This window comes from Drosophila sechellia, chromosome 2L, assembly GCF_004382195.2.
Source record: "Drosophila sechellia strain sech25 chromosome 2L, ASM438219v1, whole genome shotgun sequence".
NCBI lineage: Eukaryota > Metazoa > Arthropoda > Insecta > Diptera > Drosophilidae > Drosophila > Drosophila sechellia.
In genome coordinates, this window is record NC_045949.1 from 11951671 (window position 1) to 11969599 (window position 17929).

At 38.4% G+C, this 17929-nt stretch overlaps 2 protein-coding genes across 5 annotated transcripts in view; both read left to right on the forward strand.

The window, feature by feature from the left end:
* The first annotated feature begins 546 nt into the window (after positions 1-546).
* The window catches only part of LOC6617729 (CUGBP Elav-like family member 2), a 105244-nt gene continuing 87861 nt past the window's right edge, over positions 547-17929 (forward strand). For 3 of the 4 annotated variants that reach the window (XR_004361205.1, XM_032714060.1, XM_032714062.1), the window contains exon 1: positions 4793-5082. Coding sequence is in view for 1 of the 4 variants with exons in the window: in XM_032714065.1 (XP_032569956.1) it covers positions 710-726 (17 nt within the window). In the remaining 3 variants the exon portion in view is untranslated. Of the gene's footprint in view, positions 727-4792; positions 5083-17929 lie in introns of those variants that run through there. The other variant, XM_032714065.1, reaches the window with a different exon arrangement.
* Positions 6715-9710, forward strand: LOC116800220 (2',5'-phosphodiesterase 12). The gene is made up of 2 exons (XM_032714068.1): positions 6715-6915; positions 6974-9710. The coding sequence occupies exon 2, from the start codon at positions 7055-7057 to the stop codon at positions 8879-8881; it is 1827 nt and encodes a 608-aa protein (XP_032569959.1). The 5' UTR covers positions 6715-6915; positions 6974-7054; the 3' UTR covers positions 8882-9710.

Sequence of the window (17929 nt, forward strand, 5' to 3'; positions counted from 1 at the left end):
TTTTCTCACTTCGAACTGATAAGCGATATTCATTTCGATAGTCGGCCTCTTCTGTCAGTTGCATTGATTGCTATTCGATTTTACTTGTTCGAAAACCAAATACCAAACGGATCGATTCGAAGTGGTCTTATCAGTTAGTCGAAAATAGATCGGGTGAGGGAGCTCTCTTCTTTTCGATGCGATTTCTCTGTTTTTCGATCGACGCCTCTTAATTCAAACTGAGCATTATCACCGATCAGTTGTTGTTGGCATTTTCATTTATTTTATTTAATTTTTTGTTGCGTTTTTTTCGTCTTGTGATTTTTTAGTTTGTCAGAGTCTGTTGTCTTGATAACGTTGCTGATCGTGTCTAATTTGCTATACTATTCAATTCGACTTTTTGCTGTGTGTTTCGTCTGCGTTTTCGTGTTGTGCGTTTATAAAACACTGCTGCTTATTTAAAAAACTTAAAATTGCTGAAATTATTTGGAAAAGTGCCGTAATTGTCGTGGACGTTAACGCAGTTGGAAAAAAAATTGAAAAACGAAAGTATTGTACGCTTATGTCATTACGTCTCGTAGCGTAGCGTAACGTCAACTCACGTCACGTCTTCCGTAAAACGTAAAAAAAGTGACTGTTTTGCTTTCTTTGTGGGTTTCTTGGCATCTATCTATTCAAATATATATTTCGATATACCAGCTATCATTTACTATAACTGTCTGTGTCCTACATGCATCTGAGTCTTATGTGAGTACACCTCGAGTGGAGTATCTTTAATTTTAAGCCTTTAAGTTCTCCGCTGTGTTTATTCGGCCAATTTGGACAATTTATGGCCAAAACGAACGCAACTCTAACCTCATTTAACTGTGTTGTCTCATTATAAACCACATGGGTTTAACTCGGCTATATAAATCAGCGAATATACGTACACAAAAGTCTATAAATGTGCTTATAAATGCAATAAATCTTTGTTGCTTGGGTTATCTGTTTTCGCCTATTTGTTGTTATTTTCATGTTGATGCTGTGGTTTTTATTTGCTGTCGATGTGCCAATAAAGGTTTCCTTATCCTTGTGTTTACTTTTTTATGGCATTATAATTGATTAAAATGTTATGTGCATATCTGCTTTCCTCGGTTGACAGATTAATTTCACAAGTTTTTATTCAATTCAATGATGCATTTATTAAATAGTTTTTGATTTTTTTTTCCACAAATATAGTGCAACGAATGAAAAAACTATCTTTAAAGTTCACATGCGAATTAATAGATTTGTTTGGTTTATTTGTGGCGTTCATTTTTTACAATCAGGATTATCTGGTTGGAACAATAAATAATTGTACTCGCAATTTCGATATTTGAATACACTGGTACTCTGCCATTTTATGCGGAAATCCCACTACAATTCAATTGACAAATCCCGGAACTTAGAGCCATTCAATTAGCCGTAATTAGACGGAAGTTGCCGCTCTGCAACTGAGCATCACTTGTTGCATGAATAATGGCTGCCAATAATAATGCCGTTAACAAGGGAAGGCATGCGTCCAAATGGGGGGGATCGGAAAGGATTCTTCCTGCTCCAGCTCAGCAGTTCTGTTTGCTTTGACAAATACAAGTTGCCTCCTGGAGCCATAATAATATTATTTATGGTCCTCCAGAGGACATCGACGAACAGAAGCGAAAGCTGAGGAGCCGGGAATCGATGAAAGTGGCTTACAATTTATAGATGTTTCATTATTATGGTAACGAAAAGGGGGCGTGGTGCTCCAGTGCTTCGCATATAAAGTCCAATGTTTGTGGGTGCATATAAAAAAGAAGCTTAAAGATTCTATTTTATTCGCTCGCTAGCAACCTTTTGCAATGGCTCCTCTAGTGTTCTTAACTTTGTGTGAATTGTGATTGTTTTGTACGTATTTTTATTGTTTTTACTTGCTTGACTCGTGTAATATGTTGAAAATGTATCTGTATCTGTGGGTTCTTAGTTCGTTCATTTTTTCCCTAACGCATGTCAAACATGAAGAGCTGCTTGTTTACGCTTTTCGTATGCGATTCCTCCAGCTTTTAACATATGCTTCCCTTATGTTCCAAGCCATTTGTTCGATATTTACAAAATAAAGCAGCTCTGATAAAACAAATTTATATTGATGACGATGCCTGCGAGTGATGTATGCAAATGGCTGTATTTAAATGGCTGTATATAAAACATTATGGCTTTACAGCTGGCCAGTCCATTTACCTTTATCAAATTAGCTAACTTAGAGTAAACTTTTAGGACCTGAAATTAGTTTGGTAAGAACCCTTTCGGGCTAAGTTAACAGGTGAGTAAGCTCAGGTATTAAGTGGTGATGGCATTAACGTAGTAGACTTCTCTTCCAGATGTCTTAAATGCTATTCAAAGTAAAATGTTATTTGCTCCAACCCAATTTATTTAATTTTCTATATTAAGAAGCACTCAAATGTCATTGGGTTATGTTCCTAGAATAAGGTTTTTAAAATAGAATGAAATTCGCTAGATCTTAAAAATACGTTCCTGTTAGGACTTTTTGGCCTAATTAATTGTGACAAAGAAAACATTTAATTTTAAATATGATTTATTTATAATATTTAGTATGTGGTTCCAGTTTGGGAGTATATATTCATATCTTAATACATATCTTTATGTTTTAAGATGTCCAAAAATTATAAAGTTGTGAGTATTTAACTGCATAAGTGACCAGCAAATAGAAGTACTAAATGTTTAATATGGATTTATTTGGTAATTTGTCTTCATGGGCTTCTTGCATTTGCAATGCCCCTATTTAGTACCATTTTCTTCTGAGTTCCGTGTTCAAAAGACAACAATGAGCAACGAGCAACGAGCAAGGAGCTTTGCTTTTCAGTTTACCAGTTTTTCCCTACAATTACCATGGTTATCCTTGACAATTATTTCCGCACAGAAAACTTTCTAAATGCACTGGATCCCCTGTAATAATTGCCTAGCCCAAAAGATCCAACAAAAACACACAGCCTTGGTGGTGCCACCTTAATTGCAGGCGTCTTTCTCTAACCAAGTCAACTTTCCTCCAACCAGCACTCAGCACTCACTTATTATTAAGTTGTTTTCGAAACTAGGAAGAGGAAAGACCGGCGGGCGGAAATCGAGGATGGAGGAAAATGGAGGAGCTCCCGCAAAAGTTAAATTATAAAATCGTCAAAAGTTGACGAAGACATTTTGCGCCTATGCAAACAAATACACAAGGAAAGTGCTCCACTGAAAAATAGGCGGGTAAAAGCGGGAGCAGGAGCCACTTAAGATGCTTAGCGCCATGGCAAGCGAAAATAATGACGCTCATAAAAACTAACTAAACACCAAAATAAAGCAAATATGATATATATATATATATATACATATACGCTCCCTGAATGACAACGATAATGATGTGCGATAATGTTTGTTGTTTCTTCGTTTGCTTTTGTTTATTGTACTTTTTCATCCCACAGTGCTGGAAGCAATGATAATGATAATGATGAAGATGTTATTGTGTTTCTCCTCTTTGTTGTTGTGCAATCTAAGACAACTGTCAAAGACTTTGCCAAAGGATTAGTCGACTCGGCGCCTTTCGCCCTGCTATACCCTGTAAAAGTTGTGCAACGGATAAACTACACATCTAGCAATTTGGAACAAACATGGCTTACCAATTTTGTAGTGATTTATTTTTGTTTAATTTTTTGGGTACATTTACGGCAAAAAACATGACTGAGAGTTTTTTTTTGATTAATGAGAAACGACTTTTCTAGAAAAGCCTTTGTGATGTCGATTTAACATTTATTTGTAAATGGTACTATAATGGCTATAAAGAAGTATTAAGTTAGGAATTCATTAGGATATAAGGGATATTATCATATTAGGGATTTGGAAATTGAAATATGATGAGGAAATATTTTTAATATGATAATATATAAAAAACATATTCTTTATAATTTTTTTTTTAATGTTTATAGTAGTATAATTTTAGAAATTTTAAGTCTGCAACCATTCAGCAATGATTTGTTCAAAATATTCATGTAAATTTGAAAGAATGAGACTCCACTAAATTGACAAAAATATAGTTTTCTAAATTTTCTATAAACAAGACAATAAAATACTGGGTATTCTCGCAGTCGCAACGAGTCTGTGCATCTCGTGACTGGTGTCTTTGCTCCTTGCCATTACTTTCGACCTGCTCCTATCGCAGTCGTAATTAAAATTGCAGCAGACGTAGTGAAGTTTTGTACTTTCTTCGGCACCAGATACTCCTGGAAGCCTCCCCTTCAATTTAATCGCTTTGACTGCCTGCTGGTTGTAATTTATTTATTGCCGAAAATCGTACCCTGTACTCTTGATTTGCCCCTGCCCCCACCGCTCGTTGTATTTTTTAATTGATTAGAAACTCGAGTTTTGTTTTGTTTTCATTGCCTTCAATTGGCATCGAGCCAGCAAATTTTCAGCCTCATTGAATTTCTTTGGGTTATTTTTCGCTCACCCTCTTGACTTTCTTTCTCGACTCGCCAATTTTAGCAAATTACTTTCTTGGCAAAACTTTTATATTTGTTGATTCATTTATTGCTAATTTCAAACGTTCGACTCGGTGAGCTGAACGACTGATATGAATCAGTGATAGCAATCAATTATGGGCTCCAAAGGCATTTCATTTAAAACTATATATCGTGTTTAATAATGTTTTCTATTTTAGCAAAGTTTATTAAAAATAAAAATGAACAGCGATAGTTTTGCATCCCAGTTGGCTGCGCTGACGCTTGTCAAATCGTTTCAACATAGATTTTTAGTTGTAGTTTTTCCAAATCAGATTGTGTAACGTACATATAATTTTATAAAAGTTTATCAATTTTTCGGCTTCTTGGTGGCAAAATTCTCAATGTGTTAACCTTTCGGCCGTACCGCGTCATTCTTCCATGCTTTTATCAATAATTCTTAAGAAGAAAATCTACAAAAAAAAATATACAAAGTAGTTCCCCGCACAAGACTACAAATGAAATAGCCCAGTTATCTGCTTTCGGCTACAAATTCTACAAGTGTTAAAAGGAAAATAAGAAGAAATATAGAAAATTCCTGCAGCTAGTGAAATAGGTGAGTGCGAGAAAGTTCCTCGAGTGTTCAGACCAAAAGCGGATATTCTAGTTGTCCTTGAGTGTGAATGGAAAGTGGGTTGGTGTGCTGTGGACTCGTTTTGTGTGGTGTGTGTGTGTGGGTGTGTGCTACACGGTGCTTGGGCTTCCACGCTGCATGACAGATTATCGCAAGGACCTTGCCGTCCTTTGAGTGTCCTCGACGGTTATTGAAATTGCTGCAATTGAGTTCGGAGTGCACGAAGCTATTTAATTGCTGCTGCCTGCCTACCACAACTTGCTTTACTACTTCTGTTGAAGATGAGCTGCATTTTGGGGAATTTTAATCTTTATATCTAAGAAATATACTACAGAATATAATCAAATATACTTGATTTCAATATAGATGCTGGTAAATTCTTCAAAAATGTATATAATATTCCCTATATATTCCTATTCATCATTAACATACCTCTTAAATGACTTATAGTTAGTTCTAGTCCTTGGTCCATCCACTGTGTCCAATCGAATCTTTTTGGCCATCTCTGGTTCGAGTCAATAGGAAGGAGGAGAGGTCAAAAGGAGCAGCTAGCAGACCTCTTCTTTTTCCCGCAGGTGTTGTAAGCCAGCAAAACGAGTCCTGGAACTGAGCCAAAGCTGCTTTCTCTCAAGTGCTAACTAATTTCGTTGTTGTCCTTACCGCCTCTGCTCCACATCTCGGGCCCAAGGATGCTCTGTGCATCCTCGGGCTTAGCCTCATTCCCTGGCTCATCCTCATCATCGGCGTCTTCCTGCAGTTTCGTTTTTGGTGTCAGCAACATTTCTTCAATTGGTTTCGTTTGCCCTGCCAGTCAGGTTGTTGTCCTTTTTGGTCCTCTGTGTCCTTTATAGAGTTTTATGCGATTTTTCTCTTGTTTTTGATTTTTTTCTTTTGCTCCTTCGTAGTGCAATCTTTTTGGCAAACTCTTGTGCGGCGCACAGTTGTTGACTCTGTTTCGGGGCCAAGCCAATTCCTTTTTGGCCTGGCCAAGTCATCTCTTGGCTTGTTTCGGCGTTTTATGCACTTGTGTGCTCCCTACCTTTGGCCACCCCTTTGGCCAAATACGCTCTACACATATGATCTGGCTTCTGTTACGAATTTTTATGGCCGCCGTCTCAGTTGTCCTTTCTTAACTTGGCCGAAAGTTGAGTTTCCTTCGTTCGGGCAAGATGTCTCATTTGGATCGTAACACTTAGCTTAATGTTTACGACGTTTGCCGTAAAAATAGTTTCCAACTGAAGTGAAATAGGAGGTTTTATAGTTCTGTTCGGGTGTATTTTTTGCGAATAATATTGTTTGTAATGGCACACCAAAAAGGTATATACTTATCTTATATAGAAATATTTTTTAGAAAATTACTGTTTCGTTCTATATTTCATATACAAATCTTTTATTCTTCGATATGTTAAATTTTAAATCATAGCAACTTTTCATATATTTATCAGCTATATTATTTTATGAAAACAAATTGGAATATTTAACTGAAATCTTTTTGCTTCCAAGATTTGAAATTAAATAAAGCTTTTATATAAAAGCTTGTGTGCCAAAGCTTTAACGGTGCTACTGGCAGAAGCGCTCTTAAGATCAGCTGTTTCTCAATGCCGAGCATGTGGTTGGTTTCGTTGTGAATGCCAAAAACAACAGCTGATCGCGGCGTGGCTGAGCGCAAAAGTGAAAAACTCTCTTAGTTTTTATCGAAATCGGCGCAGTTTCGCCTAATTTCTGCGGTGTTTCGTGCAAGACAACTGATTGCCGTTGTAAAAAGGTGTAAAACAACTCAAATGAGATTAATTCTGCAACTAAACAAGTTGACAAGTGAGTTGTGACGTGGTCGATGCACCAAGTAAAGTTGACTAACACAAATATTTCTCAGATACAACGGCGGAAAAAACAAGTAAACTAAGGGAAGTTCACTTCTTCAACGCCGATCTTCGCTCCAGCATTTGCAACATTGATGGGAGCAAAAAGTCTTGTTGTTTCCTTGTTTAAAAACATAGTCCGAAACTCTGATAAATTACTTGGAAATAAAACTCAAACTAGAGCTTCGCTGTTGTCCAGATTTTGTGGCACTTCCTTGGCTGGTAAAATGGAGAAGGTGTATTTGAGAAATGCAAGTGATACCAAAGAACTGGACATTGTGTTTCGCTTTGTGAATGAGAATTTGAAAATAAACCGGGATTTCAATTTCCGTCGCCAGATGAATGAGCCCATTGATGCGATACTGGCCAGGATTCAGAGTAATATTATAGGCAGGCTGGCTAAGTCCTGCAAAAAAGCCAAAATCAAACCGCCTTCAGAAATCAATGTTAAACTGCTGAGTGACAATTTTGATGGAAAATTGAATGAATTGACATTTGACGATCTAGTCGTCACCCAAGATATCAGCAACCTAAAACTGCAGGTGTTGGATACGGTCTACGATTTGGTGTTCAATCCACCGTGGATTTCATCCCTCAAACTGCCCTCATGCATGTTGGCAGGATTTGTAATATACCCCACCAATGTTCAGATACAATTCGGAGAACGTCAGTTCAGCAAAGGAGTTTGGTCCAAGGCCAAAAAGCCCACAGACGCCGATTGGGAGGTGTGCGGAGAAGGATTTCAATATCTAGTGACTCCTGAGGATATTGGTTACCATTTGAAGTTCGTTGTAACGCCTGGAAATGCACAGGGAATGACGGGTCCTGTGGTCGAGAAGATAACAAACTCTGCAGTGCAGGAATCTCCCGGGCCTTGTCCATTCCAAGATCGCCACAGGCACACCACGAATTCGTTGAGCGAACCCAATGAAATTCGTGTTGTGTCTTACAATCTGTTGGCCGATTTATATGCCAGTAGTGACTATGCCGGTAGCACTCTGTTTTCCTATTGCCCAGCAAAGTATTTGCAAATAGACTATAGGAAGCCACTCTTCATCAACGAGATCATCGGTTACAACTCCGATATTCTCTGTCTGCAAGAAGTCGATCAGCGGATATTTGATTTTGATTTAAAGGAAATTCTAGAACAACAGCCGTATAACTATCACGGCATAATGGCCCCGAAGGGCAAATGTGCTGAGGGAGTGGCCATTTTCTTTCGGAACTCGCGCTTTGATCTCTTGGATTCGCAGGTTCTGCATTTGGGGTCCAATATCCCCGTACTGCCCGTATTCGAAAGCCTTTGGAATAAGATCAAAGTTAACGCACAATTAGCAGAACGAATTTGTGAACGGTCTACCACTCTGCAAACTTGTTTGCTTAAAATTAAGGATACTGATAACTACGTTCTGGTAGCCAACACGCATTTATACTTCCATCCGGATGCAGATCACATTCGCCTGCTGCAAATCGGATTTTCCATGCTTTTCGTAGAGCAGACTATTAACAACGCTATAAAGGACTTTAACATAAGTAGCCCCAAAAACATTGGACTAATATTTTGTGGCGACTTCAATAGCGTTCCCGAGTGTGGAATCTACAAGCTGATGACGGAGCAGCTCGCCGAAAAAACTCTGGAGGACTGGCAAAGTAATGCCGAGCAGGCGGTTTCGAATGTGGAACTCTCGCAGCCTTTTAAAATGGGATCGGCCTATGGGGCACCGGAGTATACCCACTACACCACCCTGTTTTCGGGTTGCTTGGACTATGTGTTCTACCAAAACGATAGCTTCGAATTGCTAAAGGTGGTGCCACTGCCAACAGAGGAGGAGTTGAAAGCCAATACAGCGATACCATCGGCTGTTTTTCCATCCGATCATGTTGCTCTTGTAGCAGATCTTAAATTTAAGTCAGATTCATAAATTTTTGGGCTTGCATCTCGGGGATTTCTCAGCATATACTATTATTAAATGTAATAATGCTCATTTCTTTTTTATAAAGCAAACAAAATAAGTTCACCAAATCCTGGTCTATTAACAAATGTTTCTTCTGCTTTATAAGCCATGGCATATAAACAAAAAAAACTGCGAAAGTAAAACAGGGAAAATAAACCGAAATAAATTGCGGAATGAAGTGACAACAAATTGAGTAAATCCCTGAGTGGCTTAGCTCGCCTGCAAGCAGCTGGCTGGCTGGCTTTCCCGGCATCTGCTCCTGTTTTCCGGCTGATTGCAGGACGCAGAGCAATTAACGTGAAAATTCGCCAAGGAAAAACGCTCCGTTGCGGAGGTGGCGCCAACAACAATGGCGCGAAAAGCTGAAAGGAAATCCGAGAGCGAAAAAATATCCCAAGCCAACTGAAGTGATTTTCGCACTAATTAACTGCACTTAGTTGACACATACCAATCTATTCACACCGCCACTCCCACACAAAGTTGTCGTTGGCCATAATCAGAGCCAGTGCAGCATTTTAATTGGTTTCCACAGTGCTGCCAATATAAAGTCCCACATCGGAATTTTCCACAGAAATTATTAGAAAGCTAATGAAATGTGGCCCGATGTGTGCTTCATACTCTCGTTGAAAATAATAGTACAACTAACTTGATTTCTATGTTAAATACTTTTGTTAAATACCATAAGATATTTTTAAAAATATTTTTAAAAATATTTAAAATGTCCAGAATACTGTAAACTATGCATAATAAATATGATTTGTACTTGCTGCCAAATATAGATGCATATAAAAGAGTGCTATTCATTTTTCCTTGGCTGTATGTGTTCGTGTGGTGGTCTATAAGCCCTGCAACTCTATAATTACGTGGTACCGTGTTGACAACTAACTTCTTGCAGTGGGGAAAATGGGCAAAAAGGGGAAGCTCGGCTTTTCACTTGCTTTAGCTCCTCATTTTCCTGCGCATATGAGGCATATTGTTATTGCACATCAAAGTGAATTCGCTTGATTTAGTTCTGATTTTTCCATGGCAACATGTGTATGGCAAATTCAAAAGATTTTAATGAGTTGTGGGTATGGTTAAGCTTCTTTATTGCTTATTTCTTCTAATTGGAGTAATTTAACTAGCAATGCATGCATTATAAAAATCAACATTTATGTACAAACGGTAATCTTATTTACTTATTTATGTTACTCATTTAGTACATTGAGTTCATAAAAAATGACAGAAAATAACCTCCCAACCAAGGGTCATCGCCAGGACACTTACTTTGTTGATTAAGCTAAAATAGCATAACAGCAGGGGAGAGATCATCCAAGTGGCAAAGTTACGAGGCAACTGCCAAGGACAAAGTCCTGCAAAAAACAAAAAAAATAACCAAAAAACAAGAAAAACCCCCCAAAAATAAAAAAACCAACGAAGAAAAAGCAAACGAAAGCATACGGAAATGCCAGGAGCGTGGATTACATTAACGCAGTATTTTCATAGGCGAGGGATGCGTAGGGGGTGGGTGGGAATGGGATTTGCGGGGAGGCAAGTTGCAAGTTGCCAAATTAAACGCCCACTTAATCTCGACCGGGTCAGCCTGTGACACGAAACTCATTTGGGGGGTAAGGTGCTCGAGACTGCTGAGTATACAAATTCGCTACAAAGACAACTAAGATTTAGTATCTAAAACTAAAAACTTGTTGAATTATTTTAAAAGGTTTTTAGTTTTTCTTCAGAATATGCATGTAAAGTTATAAAATGCGCAGGGTCAGTTGTAATTGAAAAGGGGAAAATGCAGCTGGAGTACTTGAAAAATTCAGGGACATCGCCAGGGGACAGTGTCAAGATCAAGTCTGCAAGTCCACCTTCATTCACTCCACCCCAGAGGTCTAGTCGGTTTCAATTAATTTCACGGCGAAGGGCGACTGGCTGGGAAAACTAAAGAAAAACTGTTTTCCGGGCACTTTTGTGTCAAAAAGTTGTCGTCGCGACATTTCTACTGTGTCTCGACTGCGTTTCCCTTTTCCCCAGACTTCCCCAGATCCCAGATTTCTCCATATTTTCCCAGCCATTCCTACTCCTCGGAATGTTTTTATTTTATCTGGGTTTTTTTTTTATCTCGAGTTCAGGAAATGCGTACTTCCTGTTTGTTGTCTCTGCAAGCTTTGGCATATTTGCGTGCTCTGCCCCGTCTCTTTCTCGCCTTTTGGCTGCCTGCTTTTCCTTTTCCATCTCCCCCTGCGATTTTCTTTTTCCCTGTGCGAGTTTGATGGGGCAATGAATGCACTTGGACCGTAACTGTCTGCGAATCTTCTTTTGCCTCGACTTTGCTGGGGTCACCCCATAAACTTTTCCTTCCTACTGACGCATAATATTACATGTTGTCGTTGTTGCTTCCTGGAGTACCCTGTTCTTGCAGCCTACAGGGTATATATGGATGTCATATGTGGAAAGTTATTTGTCGGTCTTAAAGATGCTTAAAACTTAGCGCTGCATTAAAATATCTTCCGTTGCATACATGGTTTCAAATTTGCTTTTTGTTTACTGGGTATCCTATAGTCGATATAGCATCGCTTAGTCCTATTTTGTTTGAGGATGCATGGGGCAGGAAATGTCTGAGCTCAATGCACTGCCCGTTCCGTTGGTTTTGTTAAAAACTTGCTACCATTTATCTGTTTTGTGCACGTGTGTGTGTGTGTGTGTGTGTGTGTGGGGACGCTTCATCCTACAGCTCCTTGCTCCCAATTCAGATCCTTTATTCCCCTCCGTGCGGCAAATTCATCCGCTTGCTCTTCGCCGAGGCTGCGTTGATATTTTTTGTAAAAGGCCCTGTGCTCAGAAATTTTTACGGTAGCAGCTTATTGGAATGGATAGATTGAGAGAAAAAGAAAAAATCCTGTGCCATTCACTGCCCTTTTTGTCGCATTAAAAAAAGATTGCTAGGCAACTTTGGAGTTGGTTTTGTTTTCTGCGTAAGGCTTTTACTCACTGTACTTTCTAATCAACTTTATTGCAAAGTATTAACTAATGCGAGCGACGTGTTCCTGCATTTGATTTATTTATGTCAAGCTTTCATCATCAAATCAGCACAAGTCCTTCATGATTATGAATGGATGTTGTCATAGGTCATTCACATGAATAGAGAGTAGCTTCGCATCCTTTGAATTCCCATTGAAGTTGAGGGCCCTGAAAAGGGAATAGCCTCCCTTGTGGGCTTGTGTCTCTCCCTTCACATGAGCCTGCGAATGCTCTGGGTGGAGGTCAACTCCCAGTTCCTGTGCCCCTTGGGACGCTTGGGGCAACAGTCTCGACATGGAGACAACAACGATACATTTTGGACACACTCCGTACAACATGAACTACAATGGTAGGAGCAACAAGCAGCGACCACAAACGCAAAGTTATTCGCGTCAACTTAATGGAGTTCGGCAAAATGCCACCTCAATAAGAGAAGGACTTAAAAAGCCGAATTTTAAGTACACTTAAGTTTTCGCACTCACATCATTGTTACTTCGAAATCAGATCAATAGAATTGTGATTAACCACAGTATCGTTGTAATATCTGGTTTCAAATACAATTCTAAGTAATAGTTACCAATAAATTATGAAACCAACATCTAATTTGTATAATTAGCGTGATTAAATAGCCAAGTCAGATTTTTGATTGTATAAATATCTTCACAAGCTCCTCACTTCTCATTTGGGATTGGAAATTATCCCAAGGGAAAGGGTATTGAAGGACCAGAGAGCACAAGGTTTCAACCACAAGGTTCCAAGTGCTTTGTTTCCGTTGCTCCTTACATGGATTTTCAGAGCCCATCTCCATTGGCATCCATGTAGCTCCACAATGCGCCCAGCACTTCGGGAGCTTACCACATGTGCACTTTGTAATCTGTCGGCGTTATTGCATTGTGTGGTCGCTCGCCAAGGTGGGTGGCCCGGGAAAAGTGGGTGGGGCGGGGGCGGTGTGCGTTGTCACTTAGACTTTTGAGTGCATTTTCCTGCGGTCGCTCCTTGCGAATGCTCAAGAAGTTTATTGGGCGCCCAAGGAGCTGCTCCTTTTGGAATTTGATACATTCTCAAAGGGGCGAATTTTATGAGTATCTGAGCCAGCTAATTGATTTGTACATTGTTTTTTTGACGGAAGTGAGCACCCATTTATGCTATAAATATCATATATGACAACAAGAGTTTACCAATCTGAATGGATTGTACACTTTTACGCGCTGTAATCATCAATTTGTAATAAGTATTTCTGAAGTATTAAAGTTAATATATCCTTTCTTTTCTTTTGCTTTTCTTTAGTATTATTACTCTTGGAAATTCGTTGCAGCTTTAAGGTACATATATATATATCTTGCATACCAATTAAACTTCTTTATTAAGAAAAAATAAACATAATTAAGCAAATTCTGAAATTTGTTAAGCAAGCAGTAAAAGCGCTGCTTCTCAATCAAGTTTTTGGCTTTGGTAGACCACCAAAGCTGCCACAAAGGAATTTTCATTCTGTGTGTCATGCGATCTGGTTGTTGTGCCTCCCATTTTTCTGGCTCACCTTAACAAGAGCCTCATAATCGCATCAGGAATTTTCTTGTTAAGCGTCGGGGAAAAGAACAAAAATAATATACAAAAAAAAAAAAAAAAACACATTTTCGCAACTTTGGCGGGCGTCGCGTCGCCGCAGAAAAAGTCAACGAGGTTGGCGGGATGAGGGATTGGAGTCCTTTGTGGACGGGGATCGAGGTCCTTTGCCTTTTCCCCTGCGTTCCCCCCATTTCGGATGGTATATATACAAACAAGCAAAAGTTTGTAAACAAAAATTGTGTTAAAGGCCAGAGACTCTCCGCTGTGGGAGGTGGAAAATCGGGGGTCTTGGGTTAGTGGTTTTTCTACGGGTTAAAGCGGCGAGCGGGCAAAGTTTTTACATCATGATGCGACGATGATATGGCTCTGCGAGTTGGACAGAGATAGGTTGCTATGGCCGCTTTCTATTTCGCCCCCCGCCCCTCTCACCTGATTACCCCAGCCTTTTCCCATTACGGTTGTAGTTTTTGTTGCGTATTTATTGTCGTCTAGGTTCAACATCGCCACATCCAGCTCCCATACTCCATTTCCACGACCGCCTCTGGATGATGTTGGTTACATTCCATTTCCACTTCAACTTGCCCATTCAGGCCCTTCGTTGTGTGGTTTTACCCTTTACGCGGGCATTACAATATTATTAAGCAACTTACTTAATTGGACAAACTATGTGCAAACAGAAAGTCAACTAATTTCTTTTAAAGCCTATAAAACAGTAATTAACAGTGTTGATTTCAGTTTTAGTTAAAACAACATTTATTTAGAGTATTCAAATGGGGTTTGTTTCTATATATAGAGAAATAGGTTTTGTTATTTTTTTCTTGTTGTTCCTGTTGCCTTTTCGCGGTTAAAGTTGCCGGCATTTGTTCCTCGGCTGGCCACACGGTTCGTTGTCAACGTTTGTGGCTGTTGTCCTTGTTTGTTGTTATCCTTGTTGTATGTCCACCAGTTTGGTTAGTCGGTGGCTGTTTGTGGGGATAGCAGCCCTCTGCAATTATAGGCAAATATACTTTAAGATACTTAAGGACCTACTTGTAAGATGTTATCTTACTTAATAAATAAAGGGGTTTATTTTTATATATATATTCTATATGAATGCATAAGTTTGCTTTCAGTAGCTGTTAACACAATGCAAAATAAATTAAATTTAATCCTACTTGTTTTAATATCTAATAATATTTTTGTTTCCATGTTTCATTGTTTACATTTTGATGAGTATAACTTATTGTTTTGGTCTATTTTGGACCGTACAATATTTCCCAAACCGTTTCGTTTACTAAATTTCCCTTTACCGTTTAGAAGTCCTGCGCAGGCGCGCTCTTTCGTAATGGTTATATTTCTCTTTTAATCTTATAAAATATCCCTTAGATTTTTTCGTTATTTCGATTTCCTTCTTGTTTTTTTATTTAGTTTTTATTTAAAGTTTTTAAATAGTACTGTCTATATAATAAATCACCGAAATAATTTTATTTTTTTAATGGCTGAATTATGCACAAAAGACCCAAAAGTTATTTTCATTTGTATATGAATTGTCTAGCACATTTTACAATATCACCATTCTATACTTTTTCATTAATTTATGTTTGAATTTTGTAGAGCAACATTAAAATTGAATAAAAGAAACATTTTTATAATACTCAACCCAAAGTAAACGTTTATTTTTAAATTACTAAACGATTTAACTAGTATTTAACCAGTTTGTTGTTTTCGTTTTTGAACTGCATTAAACTCACGTTATTCAGTCTTCCATTCATTAATTCAATTGACCATTTTCGAAGGGGACTCAGTCTAACAGGTTGCTATGATGGCAACATGTGGAAGAGAAGTGGCGGCCAGGAGAGCCGAACTCGATGCGAACGAGAGAAAATGTACCAGAGAGAATCGAATTATTTACTCTGGCTTTTAGCACGCAACGTTTGCCGCCTGTAAACAGAGAGCCAATTCCTGCAGGACCTTCGCCAAAGGACCCTGTGTGAGTGTGCGAAATTCAATTTGACAATTGCCGACTCAGCTGCCGAAGCGAAATCAGTATTTAGTATAAATCGTGCTTTCAAACGGTGCGGATGTCCTGATCAGCGGTGTTATCCTGCGTCGTTCGTTTTGTTCGTCCTGTTCGTCGATTGTCGTTAGCCGTTGTCGTTGGGTACCGTTATCGTGTCCGGACGTTTGCGCCAGTGTGTGCCCTTTTAAGTAGGCAACACTTTTGTAAGACTCGAATTTAACTCTGCAATTAACCCAAAAAATAAAAAATAAAGAGAATTACCAAGGAGCCCGGCTCCTTTAATTATTTATCCATTCGGTCCTTTCTGTCGCACTCGGTTAAGTGTACAATTAGGTGCGCCGTCGAAAATTCAATCAGTCAAAGTGGAAAAGAAATCTATATAAAAAGGGAGTGCGTCTGTGTGTGCAATAAAAAAGAGACAGGCTCAAATGATAACAGTCGTAATCAAAGGCTCTCGGTTGGCCTTTGTCCTTTGTTGATTTACGGCAAGTAAATTCGATTGCAACTGTGCAGCTTAAAGTGTATTGCAACGCAACACTAAAGTAAGCAATTTAATATGTAGTAGTGTTACATAAAAAAGCTATCATTGGTTTTTTAATTATTTAATGTTGAGTGATTGAGTTTTAAAGACGAGCTTTAATTCATGTTGGGGAATGCGTTCTGTTACAATGTAAATAAACTATTTTGTTTAGCGAACAAGTTAGTTAGTAGCAAGCTTTGTTTTTGATTGGTTGATTGCAGTCAACAATTTTTAAATTTTTCTTTTCTATAGTTGCGTTTCAACAAGAAATCGTTTGCAATGTTGCGCTTAATCTTTCATTGCGTTAAAGTGACATCGCATAGTTGCATTTAGCCGATTGTCATTGTAACTTCCTGCTGTGTGTCAACGTGTTAAATGCAAATGAGTTTTGTGGCTGGCTTCTCTCTCGGCTTTTTTGACTGTTAAGCTTTATCAATGGGCAACAACAATTACACATTGTTACGTCTTCAGATTGTGTCTTTCCCACTCTCTTTGCGTTTAAATGTGTGTGCATGTGAGTGTGTTTGCATACCGGAAATGCAAAACTTCAACAACAGCAATGGCAGCCTTTCTCCTCCTTTATTCCCTTCCGTTTGCCATGTCCCTCGCTTTCTCCCTCACTTCCATTCCTGCGATGTGTTTGCGCGTCTGTTTTGCAATTGCAATTTCCATTTCCGTTACCGTGGTTGCCAGGCTGTATAAAATTCAAAAATCCAAAGAAACTGGTTACAAAGATTTGGAAATCTAAGTAAACAAAATTTTCAGACGGGAAGAGGGGTGTTGCCAATGGAAATATAAATAGTTGTAACGGTATTAACAGTATAAGCACTTGCTTTTATTGGTTATTATCCTTACAGAAGTCCTTGCTAACATCTTATATTGGGAACTTTTCTGCAACCTGTTAAAGAATGTATAATATACATTTCGGACTTGTTAACACGCCCTACATTTTATGACATATGTTAAAATATTAAAAATCGTAGGGTGATGATATATAAAGAAAGAAATTCAAGTGCAAAAGGTGAATTCTTTGCAATAATAGTTTTCTTTTGCAATGCAAGCTCATATGCCAAGAAATAATAAATAAAGAAATAAATTCTTATGTTATTTTGGCTTGTCCCTTTAGGTTTTAAAAACGTATAAATCAAGGTCTTTCAGTGTTTTTTAAAGCTCCTTTATCTGTGAATCTGAACAATACCTTGCCGCCCCGAAAACAACAACAGCTGAGTCATAATAAATTTATAATTTCATTTCGCCCTTGTATATTTGCTGCTGCCTCAATTACATTACAGTGCTCGCTGCCTTTGTTAAACTCGCAGTGAGCATTGTTTTTTCCATGCCAGTCATTTTTAAGTGCTCTTGGCCGCCGCCATTTTGTGTGTTTGTGTAAATATTTAATTGATTTTTAATATGCGCAATGCATATTTGATAAGTGTTTTGATTTCTTTGGGGCAGCAGATGGCGGCTCCTGGCTGCGAAGAATATTCAATGGGTGCGGTATGTATGGTGGCCAAGTGGAATCTCGTTTCGTTTTTATGGTCTGCGCAAAATTTGTGAGTTTTTGTACTCTAACTGGTCCGGAGTTATGCCAGTTTATATCAAATTTGAAAATAATTGTGCGGGGGGAAACGGTTTGAAAATGATTAATATAATTTAATTTGTTGAAAGTTCGGGGTAGATTCCATGGAATCTTACAGAATATGTATAATTTCGATCCTACAAATAGTTTCTTCTTTAAGCGAACACTTAAATATGAAACTCTCTAATAAATAAATCAATTTCATGTTAAATTGCCAAAATCGGGTAAATAACTGCCAGGCAAACATCAAGTCAAATATTTTGCTACTATTTTAATAAAATTTTAAATGTGATAATGTGGCACAAAACTGTGTTTATTGCATAAATGTTAGGCCGCAAAATTTAAATT